The sequence below is a fragment of the Cyprinodon tularosa genome, unplaced genomic scaffold (genome assembly GCF_016077235.1).
Source record: "Cyprinodon tularosa strain WSP-4 unplaced genomic scaffold, ASM1607723v1 ctg179, whole genome shotgun sequence".
Taxonomy (NCBI): Eukaryota; Metazoa; Chordata; class Actinopteri; order Cyprinodontiformes; family Cyprinodontidae; genus Cyprinodon; species Cyprinodon tularosa.
In genome coordinates, this window is record NW_024038602.1 from 635,701 (window position 1) to 650,360 (window position 14,660).

Here is a 14,660-nt window from a genome sequence, read left to right on the forward strand (position 1 = left end):
ATCTGTTAGGATCACCTGAAATATTCCTAAATGTTAGGATAGTGACATGGAGAGCTTTTTAAAGAGTTTATTTTATTAGCTTTCATTAAGATAACTCAAAAATTAATATAAAAAAACTGTTTGCATTTTTTAAAGCACACAAATTAATGAGAAAGGCCAATGTTTTGGAGGTGTGAGACATTTGAAGGGAAAAAAGGGAAGGCTTTAACATCTGAGACCATCCCAACTGTAAAGTAGAATGGAAGTGTGTGTGTTTTTTGCCGCAGTGGGATTGGTGGTTGTTGTATATTAGATATGTTTATGAATAAAAAATATTGTAAAAAATTGAAAGCAGCATCTTAAATACTCTTTCCAGAAATTAAAGCTTGGGAGGAAATGGGTCTTTTAAAATGGAAAAGTCTGAAGTGGATGACTTAATTAGTTAGAAGAGGGTCAAGGTAAATAGATGCACTTTTAAAATAGACAGGATATCCGTTCCCTGAAAACTTACGGCGCTAAAAGGTTTGATTCAAAATTCAGAAGGCAATCGATTTGTGACAGAAAAGGTTTTCTGCAAAATACCCAAAGAAATGTGGTTACATTTCTAAATATAATACATAATAAAAGAACAAAGTGCATATTTTTTAATAATTCCTAAGTAAGCTAATCAATAAATGTGTATGATCACAGGGTTCAGAACTATTTTTGATAATAGATCACATATATAACTAGTACACAAATACAAAATCTATCAGTAAACAGTACTCTAACTTTTTCTCCATCTTTACAGTTTTCAAATAATTTAGAAATAAATAAGCTTTTTCAAAGAAAAAACAGAAATAAGATTAGCTTTTGAGGTGGGAAAATGTAAAAACATTTTTATTCTAACATTGTAAAGGGAGGCCCTACACACTGATGTGTTTTCACATCTGCCAGATCGAGAGAAGCAGCAAAACACCAGAACATCAACGTTCTGGCAAGCCACAGAATTATCTATTCTTTAAATGTTGGCCTTTGTGTTTTTTTTTGATGAAGTTTGCGTTCTCATGGATGAACATGTCTCATTATTGCTGAATCCAGAACATCAACCTTTACAAAAGAAAGTAATCACAGCCGTCTGTGGTCTAAGATAAGTGATTTTTAAACGTGCTCATCAAGACACACTGCCATGCATGTCATGCTCCTCTGCTTCAGATCGGTTATTCATTGAAATCATCTGCAAAGGCAAGAAAACATTTAAACGTGCAGTAATTTAAGGAGGACTGATAAATCCTGCTCTAGCTCTTCTTGATTCTTTTGTGATTTCCTGGGTTTTATTTCTTGAAGTCTTTTTGGTAGGTAATAAGTATAATGGCTTTTACCGTGCTTTACTGAAGTTCTATGGATTTAGAAATGACTTTTCAAATTTCACCTTTCCATCAGTTGTTGGGACTTCTTTAGATCACGAAATGGTGTAGTTTTATTAAGGTGATTTATTGATTCAAACAGTCTTGAAGTTATTAAGCTGGATTTGGCTGGATTAACTCAGCATAAATGAAGGAAATGTGTTAAAGGGAAAAGGAAAATTTTTTTTTTGTAAAACTGAGATAAAACCCAATGACCATGAGCAAAATGTTAAACCTGACTAATACCGCTTGAAGCCAAAGCAAAAACCGAACTAAGAAGGAACATGCTTGGCTGGATTATCCAGGGATTAATTGAAGGTTCTTGAACAGGAATATATCTACTAAACACAACCCTGAGTTTGGTTTTAAACATATAAAATAAACCATAACAAGGAGGTAGTTGCACAAAACAAAATCAAATTTTGATTGACCAAACAAAAAGCAAAGAAGACTGATTATAAAATGACTGACTTCTATCTAAATCTGAAGTCTGGTAATCCAAAGGTGTTTTTTTCCCCCATCCTTCCCTCTTCTTACAAATGTCTAATGAAAACAAGACACAGGATATTATCTCTTTTAATGAATTTGACCATCATTGATAAAACAGTTTTTGCAGGATCACAGTCCATATCTAAAGTCAGGAAGCTGCGGAGTCCTCGAGCTTATAATCTCCCCAGATTGTCTCTCAGGTCAGAGCTACAGAATTCACCATGAGATTATTAAAACCTGGAGACACACAGAACGCCTCAGCGTGCCTCTCACTGTGTAGTCAGCTCTTTGCTGACATCTCTCCCTCACAGTCTCTTCCTCATCTTGCCCTTCTTCTGGCCACCTCGACCAAAGCCAGACTTCTTCACCTCTCCAAGCCACTGTTTGTTCCTGCTGCGGATTTTCTTCATCCCCCCGCCCTGCAGAAACTGCTGCTTCTGCTTTATCTTACGGTTCTTCAGGATCTGTGCGCTGGATTTCAGTTCTGATCGGATTCTGCGACCTCCTGCCGTCACCTGAGGAGCCGCAGGGCTGCGGGAGCTGGGACCTTGTCGGCCACGGCCACGACCTGGAAGAACACAGAAAAAAAACAAGGATGCAATATTTTCCCACTGCTGACGGTTCATTTAATAACATTTGTGAGGCAATCCTACCTCCAGAAGGTCTCTTTCTTCCTCCTGTGTCTCCATCTGAACCTGCATCATCAACCCTGTATTTCTTCTTCCATTCCTCATAACTAATAGATTGTCAAGTGAGGTAACATCTTAATGATGCAGCTGAAAGATTCATGTGTCAGAATAAAACAAGTTCACAAAGAATTTTTTCCATGAAGGATACAAGTTTTTCCGTTTCTTGCTGTTCACAATCTGTCCGCTCTCGGTTCTGATCTTCTTGTTTTTCTCCTCCTTTCCCGACTCTCTCACGAAACGCTTCCGTTTTCGGTCCCTGGTGCGAAATGGTAAAATCAGACATTGATTGAAGGACACAGTGAGGTTTTAATGTTAGAGAGAAGGAGAGTTTAAATAGTCACCATTTCATGATTTTTTTGTGCTGGTTTAATTGCTCGCCCTCGTCTCCCATGAGGTCAAGGACAGCCGAGGAGGCTTGCTGTTCAAAATGAGTACCCTCTGCACCAAGGCTTAATCTAGGGACACAGAACCGGAGATCATTTATTTAAATGCAAAGCATTTAGTGATTTTCTTTAAAACAAAAAGGGCCCACCCTCACCCTCTCTCAGAGTTAAAGTCCTTAGGTCTGTATGGGATGTAATATTCCTCGTCTTTCCCTGTTTCCCTGACTTTCTTGCTCTTTGGACGTCCTCCTCCATCATCCTGCAGGTTTCTTCTCTTACCGCCGACCACTTCTGAGAACACCCCCTGGTGGAAACATCGAGAGTTGCATGTCAAATAATATTGGCTAATAAAAGTTGAGTAAAGTAGCTTGAATAAAAATAACAAAATTAAAACTCCTTCCTTAACCAGTCGAGTTTAAGACCTTTCAGTGTTTTTTTTTATTTTTATTGTCCATTTTTGTTCTTATAAACAGGGCCTTTGCGTGCCATTTTAATATAACTGTTCATTCTTTACAAATTCATTTGAGATTTTTTATTCCAGCATAAGTTGCCTCAAACCACCTTAGTGCTGCCCAAAGTGGTTGAACAGTAGCTATTTCAGCACATATTTTAAAACAGTGTGTTGTGGTACAAACTTTCATCATCATAGGCCCACATTCAGGTATTAATATATCTCACTTAGACCTATGCCACCATAGTAAGTCATCATATTCAAAAAACAAAACAAAATACCAACAAATGATTTAATTTCTTTAATTTTCTCATAATCTTGTGAATTATTTAGGTAATCCTTACGTTGTATACGAAACAAATGTATTTGTTGGAAGTACTTAATAATAACTTGGACTGTAGATTGTTGTTCTCTTATCGCCACAAAGCAGGTTAAACTCAGGCAAATCTGACTGTCTCAAAATAGAGGTAGAAACACCATCATCTTTACCATTTAAAGCTGATCGAAATCAAACAGGACATTAGAGTTTAATTACTTTGGGTATACTGTTATTTTACAAAAGGGAAAAACAGATTTTACACATAAAAACTGGCCTATTCTGACTTTACCTCCTAAAGAATGATCTTAGAGCTCCAAGCAGCAATTTAGAATTTTCTCACAAAATAATTAAGCTGCTTAATTGGCTAAAAAAAGATGTATGAAGTTTGCTTAAAGGGGAACGCCTTTTTTTTTTTTTTTTTTTTACATTTGGCCCTTGATTTTAAGTTATTACAACATGTTCTACTCACCCATATTAGTTTTGTGTCATTTGGAGCTGTTCTGAAGATATTCGGTTTTGTTATATCCAAGTAACGTCTTCCTATGAGCAACGACTTAAAGGCACAAACTAAACTGTTCATAATTTATCATTTATGGTACATCAGCATTCATAACATGTAGGCGAATCACTGTTCTCCAGACATCTGCGGTTATATTTTTTATACTTATATGTTCTAAAAACAAAGCGGCGAGTGCATGAGTTTGTGCCTTCAAGTCGATCGTTCATAGGAAGACGTTACTTGGATGAAACCTAACGCAATATCTTCAGAACGGCTCCAAATGACACAAAACTCATATGGGTGAGTAGAACATGATGTGATAACGTAAAATCAAGGGCCAAATGTAAAAAAAACAGCGTTCCCTTTAAGGGTTTTGGGGGTTTTTTAATGTTCACCTCATGTAGGTTTCAAACTTGCTCAAACTTTGCTATCAGTTACCTGTAGATCACTCTCCTCTCCTCCATGAGCTCCATAATCGTCCTCCTCCTCATGATGAGTCCTGCGAGTGACAGACTGCTCCTGCCTGCTTCCTGCTGCTATCTCCGCCCTCTGCTTCTTAAACTTCTCCACCACCTGTTTGTCCTTCGAGCGTTTCTTCCGCATCACCTCACTTGCAGATGTCTTACTGTTAGAGTTGATTTCAAAAATAGTCTAAATAAAAAAAAAAAGTGAAAAAAAAAAAAAGTGTTTTAAAGAATTTCGTTGGCAATAAAATTCCAGCTCTAAACATTACCAGCAGTAAACTCACTGATTTGGATTTGTAGCCCTTTATCGCATCGACTAATTGAAGACGCTCCAGCTCATTTTTCTCCAAACCCAAACCTAAAATGCAAAAAAAAAAAAATCATTATCCATCAAGCTGTGATGTAAGTTGGTTTCTAAATAGATGTTACTTGAAGCTGACCCAGTAAAGGATGGACGGCCATGCTGGACAGGTCGGTGGTTTTCACCCGTCTGATCGACTCTGCTGAGGCAATCGGCCTGGACTTCAGGTACTGCTTGTAGGCGTTCTCTGAGACACGGTGCAGGTTCTGCAAGTCCAGGGAGTTCTCATGAGCCGTAATCAGATGAGAACCTTCGTCGTCCAAGATGCACTGAGGAACTCTTCCAAACACACCCTCTGATTCTGGAAAGAAAGATTTCAATGCAGAGCTATTAAACCATTAAGTTGTAAGAGTTTTCATTATCTCAAGAGCTACAAGTCCTTCTGCAACATTTACCCTGTGTGTGCTCAGCTGTAGCAAACTGAACAGGCCTTCCAAGAAAGAGGTGAAGATCATAGACGTAAGGCATCTCATCTGGACAAACCATGCTGTACGCTGTTCCACTGCGACCTGCACGCCCCACACGGCCTGATCGGAAAAGAGAACGGATACTTTGATCATTCAAGCCTCAACATTCGGTTAATGAATAAGGAAAAAGATACAAGCTAAAGGCCTGAAGTACGAACCGACTCTGTGCAAGAAGAGTTTAGCTTTGGAGGGGAAGTTGTAATTGATGACATTGTCCAGCAGGGGGATGTCTATACCACGAGCTGCAACATCAGTGACAAGGAGCACCATGGCTTTTCTGTGCACAAACTTCCCAATGTTGATCTTTCTGGCAGTCTGATCCAGGGCGCTGTAGATGTAGGCGCACTCTATGCCCTCTGAAGACAACAGCTACAAAAGGCATCAGAGTTTTTACTCAACTGTGTAAAGATTTTTTTTAAAGACTTGAATATTTAGACAGGGTTCTTAATCATTGGAAGTGAAATTTCTTCAAGGAATAAATTGACAGAAATTAGGGAGAAAAAAAACGACAGAAGGTCAGATGGACAGACAGTGATGTAAGACAGTAGGCAGAAAGACAGACTGATGAATGAAAATGAAAATATTTTTTATGCCCAGTTTTATTCTAAAAGGAAGCTAAAAATGGAAGGAAATAATAATCTCAACCAAATGTAAGTTTAAACTGAAATCAGACTGAACTGTAAATATTTAGAGGGATTTCATGAGAGAAGCCCAGACTTGGCCAGGTGCTGTTATCTTACCTCCTTCAGGTACTCCACATGATGCTTAGTGGCAGCGAAAACCACCGTCTGCTCCTGAGGCTTCGCCACGTTCCTCAAGAGGTGCAGCAGCAGCGCAGGCTTGTCATCCACTCGCAGGTAAAAGAATGACAACTGATGGAGGACAAGATCAGAAACAATTTAAAGAGAGCTGGACACTAGAGACTGACACAGGAGTGGATTTTCACTCCTGTCCCATTCCACTCCCACAATAAAAAAAATTGTGTCCCGTCCCGATCCCGGGCCAGAGTAGAAATCTAAATCCTGTCCCGTCCCACTCCTGGTGAAATTACTCCCACTCCCATCCCGCTCCCATTCAGAATGACTCCCGCTCCCGCACCACTCCCATTCTTGTTTTTGAGCGCGGGTGAAAAACTCAGAGCGGAAGCACTGTTGGTTTTTGGGTCGTGTAGTTTTTTTTGGCTCGCATTATAGTGTAGGCTTCAAGGAAAAAAACTACAAAATGGCGGAGCCGGGTACTGGATTTTTTTTCTTTCTATTTTATTTTATTTTTTGGCACCGATCATAGTTTTTTTTAGTTACTATTGGTTTGCTCCCGCTCCCATCTGCTCCCGTTAATGTTTAATCCTGTACCGTCCCAATCACGTGACCGTTACTAATACTGACTCCCATCCCACGGGAATCCCGTGACACGTGGGATTCCCAAAAAAATGTCAGTCACTACTGGACACAGATGCACCCAGGATTTTAAATTAGCTCTAGGTGTAGGTTATAGAAACTTTGCAAAAGGACGGATGTATGCAAATAAAATAAAAGAAGTTCTGTGGCGAAAGTTATCAAACACCTGAGCAGAAAAATTCTGCAGTGGCTTCAACAATCTAAATTTGCTTCAATATGCCAACATGGTCTCTGTGGAAGAACTGCAGCAGGAAACCATTGCTATACAGTTTATTTCTTACCTTAATCTGGTCACTGAGTTTTGAATCAACATCCAAGCGAATCAGCACCGGTTCAGTCAGCCCTGTAGACAGAGGTTTATTCAGTCCAACCAGAAGCCACAGCATGTTCTATAGAAGAGAAGGAGAGGGATGATGATCTCACCGGCTCTGGCAAACTCCACCAACAGTTTGGGCAGAGTAGCAGAGAACAGGAGGGTCTGTCTGGTGTCTGGGAGCCTGCGGATGATTTCCTGAAGCTGTTCGGCAAAACCCATTTCAAACAACCTGAGAGGAGCAAGAGAAAAAAACATGCAAGCTCAAGCTCAGAAAAGGATCATTAAAATCTGTTTGCTGCAAATGATCCTGTGTTGCTTCAAAACACAAAAGCTGACTCGATGTGAATCTGAAGCTTATTTTATTTCACATTAAAGAGAAATGGGTTTTTTGGAGACAGATGTATTTATTTAACCAACATTTAATTTACAAATTATCTGCTCTCAATTGAAATGTCATTGTACAAGCTAGATTAAACTAAAATCTTAGTCTACATGAAATATTAGTGCTACAGTAACTCTCCCAAGATAGAAATTCCCAACTGAAGCTACAGCTTCTCAAGATTCAAGAGACAAAAAGAAATCTTTTAAATGTCGAACCTTTCTTTAGATTAGTTTTTTTATTATGTCAGATTTTGGTTAATTAAACTGCTTTTATCAATAACCATCAGTACATTTGGTCAAATCTAATTTTTTTCACATCGTTCTCATGGTAAGACACGGTGGTGGCTGCATCATTGGGTGGGAATGCATTTCTTTAACAGGGAAAAAGAAGCTGAGCAGACTTGAAGATAACTCATATTGAGCCAAATGCAGGTACAAAAAATAAATACTGTAGTTGGAGAAAAACTCTTTGCTAATAGGGGTAAAAAATGTAAAATAAAAACAATAAAAAAAAAACAAGGTCAGAAAACTAACATCTCACTAACAAGTCTTTTGCAAATAAAGTCCCGATATCATTGGGTTAATTCTTTTTCATGTGGCTTTTTGAATCTCCTACAATAGTAATGCAATAATAAATGCATATCTAAGCTGTTTGTTATTTTTTTGTTCAATAATGGAATGATGGCATTCAAATTCCACAACTGAACAACACTATCAACTACCACTATCAGCATTTTTTCTTATCTTATTTTCCACTATTCAAGGCAAAAACTAGAGTTTAGTTAGGTTTTTTTTTTCATTACACTAATTTTTTCAGAAAATTAAGCAGAATTTAATAAAATATATTCTTTAAATATTATGACATTGCTCATAAAAGGACAGCTGGAGATAGGCACCAGCACCCCTTATTAACCCAGTGGGGATAATCGTGTCAGAAGTGCCTTTGAGTAAAAGTCTGAAGTCATATTTGCATCAAAGTTAATGAGAAATAGAAAAAATGGTTGATAATGAATCTCATGTTCCCATTTTAAAAAGATTGAAAATTGTTCTTTGAATATATATTTTTTCAAAGACAAGGATTCCAAATAAAACATCAAGCTAACCACCTTTTTAATGTGCTGCCAAAGAACACTACTCTGATTGCATGCTAAAATGGTCTAATTCAAGTTAAATAAGTTAATTCAACACTATTCATTACTTTCTAACTACAATTACTAAGTGATCCATCATATAGAATTCCAAATAAATTAAATACATTTTGCAATCAGGTGTAAATCCTTTAAATGATACTGTAATTTACCTGTCAGCCTCATCAAACACCACATATTCCACACTGTTCAGCTTCAGGTTCATGTCCGTGATGACGTGCATGAGACGACCAGGAGTTCCAATAATTCTGCAGGACAAGAGGAGACCTCATGTTTTTGTTGCTTTTTGAGCATGCAAATAGATGAAACGTGAAGAGAAGAGCTAAAATCAAAAACGTACATGTCTGGGTTTTCATGAAGAGCGGCAAACTGATCCTCCATGCTGGAAACAATAGAGATGTTTACAGTTAGCACACATTTAATAAGACAAAACAACAATATAATAAATGCAACACAAGGTTTGCAAACCTGTCTCCACCGAGGATTAAAGCAGTCTTCAGGCGTGTGAATTTACCCAACTAATTAACAACAACAAAGAAGGAAAGGAAAAAAGTTCAACCGAGGAATCACTTCATAATTAACATTCAATATGAAAAAAAACAAACAACATAACCGCAGTCAGGTCAAACGGACCTCTTTAGTGAACTTCATGGTCTGGAGGGCCAGCTCTCTGGTGGGGGTTAGGATGAGAGCTCTGGCTCCCGTTTGGGCTTGAGGGGCCTTAAGCTTCTCAAACATGGGGACCAAAAAAGCTGCCGTCTTCCCGCTGCCTGTCCTCGCCATAGCCACTACGTCTTTCCCATCCAGAATCACAGGAATGGTCTGATGAGGTAAAGAGCAGCAATGCAACATCAAGAACGTCACAAATGTTTAACCAAAGGATCCACTGACATACCTTCCTCTGAATGGGAGTAGGGACTTTGTAACCCTTCTTCATGACACCCTTATAAACAGGGAAACTGAGACCTGGAATTAAATATAAAGATGGTCAACTACGTTTGCTGTAGTTAAAGATTTCTTAAATTTTTTTAACACACCAGAAAGTAATGAAAAGCAGCTTCTGTGAACCTACCCATAGACTGAAACCCTCCAGACTTCTTCTTCTTCTTGTTTTGTGCTCGGACCAGTTCCCTGGTGTCGGGCTCCACGTCGGATGTGGCATCTGATGCAGCGGGGAAGCGTGGCAGTTTCTTCCCGGGCTGTTAAATTCAACAAGACAACACATCATCAGAAACACTGAGCTACAAGATACAGCAGTGACATTTCTGTAACATCTAGGTCAAAAACATCAAACTTCCAGCATTCGAAAAAGAATGGATAACAAAATAAAGATCATGTAATGCTTTATCAAAATATTCAGACATCTTGAAACTTTGTGTACATTTTATCACATCACCCAACAGCCATGTGAAATGCTTATGAGGTTCATTTTATATTTTCAAATATCCTGTCAAAGCATTTGTTTGCTTCAATTAAACTGTAAAAATATTTTAGATATTATGACAATTTAGATGAAAATCCAATTCAAATGATATAGAGTAATTAAATGATATAGATAAAGATGCATCTTCTACAGTGTCCTCTTCTACACAGAGGTGTGCTAACGGAACAGTACATCCATGAAGGACACCTGCAGACTAGACAAACAGGTGAGGCAAGCCAGCTCTGTGATTGGCCACTGCTGGACATTATGAACAATGCCAGCCACCGTCTGCACACTGTCTTCACCACTCAGGGGAGCCTGATCAGTGATCGCTCATCCCAAAATGCAGGACCAACATACTACTGAACTCCTTTGTTCTCATAGCCATCAAGCTGTACAACTCCTCACTTGAAGGAAGGAGGAGGTGATGGGAATAGGGACAAGGGTCAGCGTCCCCCTCCTTGGACATCTTATGCAAAACATTACCTGTTATCACTCAGGTTCAATATTCTTTTCTCTCACTGTGTAATAACACATGCCAATTACTGTGTACACTGTGTAATTGTTTTAACTTATTTATAAGGTCAGTACACCAACTGGTTTCCCTTAGATAGAAAACTTTAAATCAATTTGCCTGTATGATCTGGTGAACTGTAAAGTTCCTTGAGATGACATGTGTTGTGAATTGACTCTATACAAATAAACTGAATTGAATTTAAATATAGTTGAGTCTAAGTCTCTAAATTAGTAAAACTGTGGCTCATTGATAATATTCATCTATTAAAAAAAAAACTTTGCAAAGAAGAATAGGCAAACATTTCAGTTCAAACCAATCTAACTGCTAATTTATATTACTTATATATTGAAGTAAAGATGCATCTCAAAGTTGAAGTTCTTGAGCACTAGATCACTGCCTTAAAGGATGGCAGCTGTAGATTTTATATCTATTTAAACCATTTTATTGATTTTAAATATAGAAAGGTTATGTCAGTTCACTTTATTTTTTTTTTTTTGTGATGTTCAGTTCTTTGGTCGGGGTCTGCTGTTTTTATAAATAAAGTTGGTTTGGCCTGAGTACTCAACATATTAATTCACTGAGCCAAAAACCTTTCAGTTGGTTAAGTCTTAAAAATATATATATTTAAAGAAACGCTAATATTTTTTTTAATGCAAGACACCTCAAGTATGTCTGTTTTACTATGTTTATCACTCTATAAGAAGACTATAGAGGTTAAACTGAGTTTACTGTAGAGGACCAGGATTATTAGGAAAACAATGGATGATGAGCTATAACTTCATGTGCAGAAGGAAAGAAAGTACTATATTCAGGACTGAATGTATTATTGAATTGACAGAAAAAAATGCATAGCAAGTGAAACGTGATAGTATCACTTGTTAGCAACCAGAGGTAACAAATTATATCAAAAACAAACAAGGGGGCATCCGGATTTGAACCGGAGACCTCTTGATCTGCAGTCAAATGCTCTACCACTGAGCTATACCCCCGTTGATATAGCGGAGGATCTGACGCAAGCTAACCACAAGGGTTTGTGAAGTAGGACAAATTTGTTCTCTTTTAAAAGGAAAATTGTTAAACTGATATGACTTACAGAGTCGTCATCTTTGATTTCAGCAGCCAACTCAAAGTCTCCGATGTCAGAGTCAGCCTCCTGCTCCCTTTTAGCTGTGTGCCTCTTCTTCTTCGTCAGCTTCTTCTTTCTCTGAGCCATACTGTCACTTTGCTGTTCTTACCGACCGCTGTTAAATATTTAGTAAGAACAAATTACAGAACTAAAACGACAATAAGTCGCTACTCTCTTCAGCTTACACAGCATCGGCTCTAGTAGACATGATGAACACGTGGGGAAGTACAAGCGTTTCTTCTGTTTTAGTCTTCACTTGAAACCCGACTTCGCCACCTACTGCTATGGAGGGTTCATTACTACTGTTGTTTTACCATGAGCGAAAGGTAATTAAAAATGTATATGTTTTGTCAAATAGAATTATTTATTTTTAGTTAGAAAATACTTTAATTTTTTTTCAGGAGAAAGCCTAAGTTAAAGAAAACATTAATTCACAAACCAGTGAAAATAGAAAATGAAACAAAGAATTTTTTATCAATCACATAATACATACTGTATACAGAATTATACAAAATAAAGGCACAGATTAATTGCAGAATATTTAAAAAATGCAGTGTCTTACACTTTGATACTATACTTTATATCTCTGAACTACTAAATGTAATAAAGAATAATAATCTTTAGGCTTAGATAAAGCAAACATACCTTCTTAGTTTTCAATATAATCTTTTTTTTTTTCAAAGAAGAAATAGTAAAATTTGATTTCCATATGACAGAATCTATGTGTAAATTCCAAATAAATTTCATTCTTGATTTTTCAACCTAGGATTTTTTCTGGTTTGTGACAATTTAAAATTTAGCAACGTTGTTCCACCAAAATCATAAAGGAATGTCACTGCAAGTCTTTCATAAACACCCCTGCTGTCTGTTTGAAATAATTTTTAATTGGAATAATCAATGGTGTCCAATGTTCAAGCCTCTGAGTTGTCACCTTCATAAGAAAGGATGTTTTAAAGGTGTTTAGAAAAAACCCAGGATATCAACCAGCCTAATAAATAAATAATTATCCACCACAATGAGACAAAAATATCTGTGAGAGCAAGTTATACCTCACCATGGACAGACACACTTACCAAGAAAAGAGTCAACATGCTCCAAAATATCATACTGAAATTTGAATAATTTTAGAATAACCCAAATACTTTTTGGAAGAAAAAAAAACAGATAACAAAAATAGAGCTGTTAGGCCACACTGAATGATTGGAGGAGTCCCAGTCAGGAACTCTGCACAGTACGAACCTTTAAAATTGTAATAATATGAAGTTTAAGAATCTGTTTTGCTGCCAGTAGGCCTACTACATGTGCATTGCACAATTTGGACAGAATAATGAAGAATGAGGACCCCCCAGGTACAAATCAGCTTCCCCTTAGATAAAAAGCTAAAAGTCTTAAACTTTTATTTTTACTATCAATTGTTCAGAAATTTGACAAAGCTACCACCAATCCACCAGAAATTATTTCAGCTTTCAAAAAATAAAATGCCACCATATTGCACAAGCTGCACCACTTTTTTAAAGATGAACAGTTAACCTCCAGCAGGAATTATTCATGTTGAAGTCTGAAAAATGGTTTTCTATGGATGAAAGTAGTTCAGGAAAAACATTTTTGGGGTGTATATGAAAAGTTGAGCATGTTAAGAGCAGAGTTAATTAACAACTTGTGCTCTGTCTTGTTTTTAAAGGCCAGAAGTTAATTGATTGTTTTAATTCACAAGGCACTTAGTAAAACCAACACAAACCTTTTGACCCGCCTGATTACCCCCTTGCCTGGGATAGCGTTGCACCAATTACCACTGAGAGTAAACCTAGCAGCAGTTCAGCGGAAAGGATGAATGAATGGTAGCCGGCGCGCACGGATGTCGTCATACACACTCCGCTTTGCTTTTAAAAAATATAGATATAAAAAAATATAACCGCGGATGTCTGGGGGACAGTAATTGGCCTACATGTTATGAATACTGGCGTACCATGAAGAATAAATTATGAACATTTTAGTTTGTGCCTTCAACTCGTTGCCCATAGGAAGACATTACTTGGATATAACCTAACAGAATATCTTCAGAATGGCTCCAAATGACACAAAACTAATATGGGTGAGTAGAACATGATGTAATAACCGAAAATCAAGGGGCCAATGTAAAAAAAAAACAATGTTCCCCTTTAAAAAAAAACTATTCACCTGATGGATAATCATTACAATACATGCTCAGCTACTGTGTAAAGCACTGGAAGTCGCATTAGACTAAATAACAATACAAATAAATGAATATTTCACCAAAGGACTGCATTTAATTCAGCAAATACATATTTTTGCAAAGCAGACCCAAATATCTCACATTCTGTATTCATCTGGCAGGACTAATACAAATATTAAATCTTATCTTTAAGTTGGTTTTAAAACCCTGGAGCCTTCTTTCTTAAATCTCTGAGTAAAGATGTGCTGCCAGCACGATAACAGATGTTTATAGCAGCCAAGACGTGTACTCTGCTGCTTGATGTCAGAGGGCTGATATACAATAAATAAGACGACACCATGGCAACAGCTAGGAGGCAGATGCATTTGAATGCTTGCAGTTTGGCAGGTTGAGTAAAAAAAAAAACCTGCTAAAGAAACTGAAAGACCCACAAGGTATGCTGTAAGGAAAGAGGTGCAGGAAGTCGCATAAAGTGTTCATGTCCTTGAAGGAAATGCATGTGATTATAAAGAGAGGGGATTAAGTCACGGTTGCAGTGGGAGGACTATTGTTTCAGTGAGGGATCTAAAGAAAGCCAGATGGTGGCATCAATGCATTAGTTCGATTTCCAGAGTTCCTGGCAGGGACGAGAGTCTCAGTTTCTTTTAACTAGGTCTGCTCTTCCCTAATCAC

The 14,660-nt window shown here is 37.6% G+C and overlaps 1 protein-coding gene and 1 non-coding gene across 2 annotated transcripts; both read right to left on the reverse strand.

Moving 5' to 3' along the window:
* Positions 1–1,924: 1,924 nt before the first annotated feature.
* ddx54 (DEAD (Asp-Glu-Ala-Asp) box polypeptide 54) lies at positions 1,925–12,037 on the reverse strand. The gene is made up of 20 exons (XM_038282025.1): positions 11,762–12,037; positions 9,801–9,927; positions 9,624–9,694; positions 9,362–9,550; positions 9,197–9,246; positions 9,069–9,110; positions 8,881–8,976; positions 7,307–7,428; positions 7,165–7,226; positions 6,227–6,358; positions 5,645–5,855; positions 5,415–5,546; positions 5,099–5,320; positions 4,943–5,016; positions 4,633–4,845; positions 3,081–3,229; positions 2,884–2,997; positions 2,691–2,798; positions 2,507–2,589; positions 1,925–2,421 (listed from the first exon to the last, which is right to left on the reverse strand). The coding sequence occupies exons 1-20, from the start codon at positions 11,879–11,881 to the stop codon at positions 2,159–2,161; spliced, it is 2,580 nt and encodes an 859-aa protein (XP_038137953.1). The 5' UTR covers positions 11,882–12,037; the 3' UTR covers positions 1,925–2,158.
* Positions 11,586–11,657, reverse strand: trnac-gca. Its single transcript has one exon. It is a non-coding gene; the product is annotated as a tRNA-Cys (tRNA).
* Positions 12,038–14,660: the final 2,623 nt, after the last annotated feature.

Bases quoted from the DNA above. Each gene is read 5' to 3' on its own strand.
- ddx54 (XM_038282025.1), bottom strand. From the start codon at position 11,881: ATGGCTCAGAGAAAGAAGAAGCTGACGAAGAAGAAGAGGCACACAGCT. The intron at 5,017-5,098 runs GTCAGCTTCAAG...TTTGCATTTTAG, and splicing joins GGCCGTCCATCCTTTACTGG to GTTTGGGTTTGGAGAAAAAT. The intron at 2,998-3,080 runs GTGAGGGTGGGC...CTGTGTCCCTAG, and splicing joins GACTTTAACTCTGAGAGAGG to ATTAAGCCTTGGTGCAGAGG.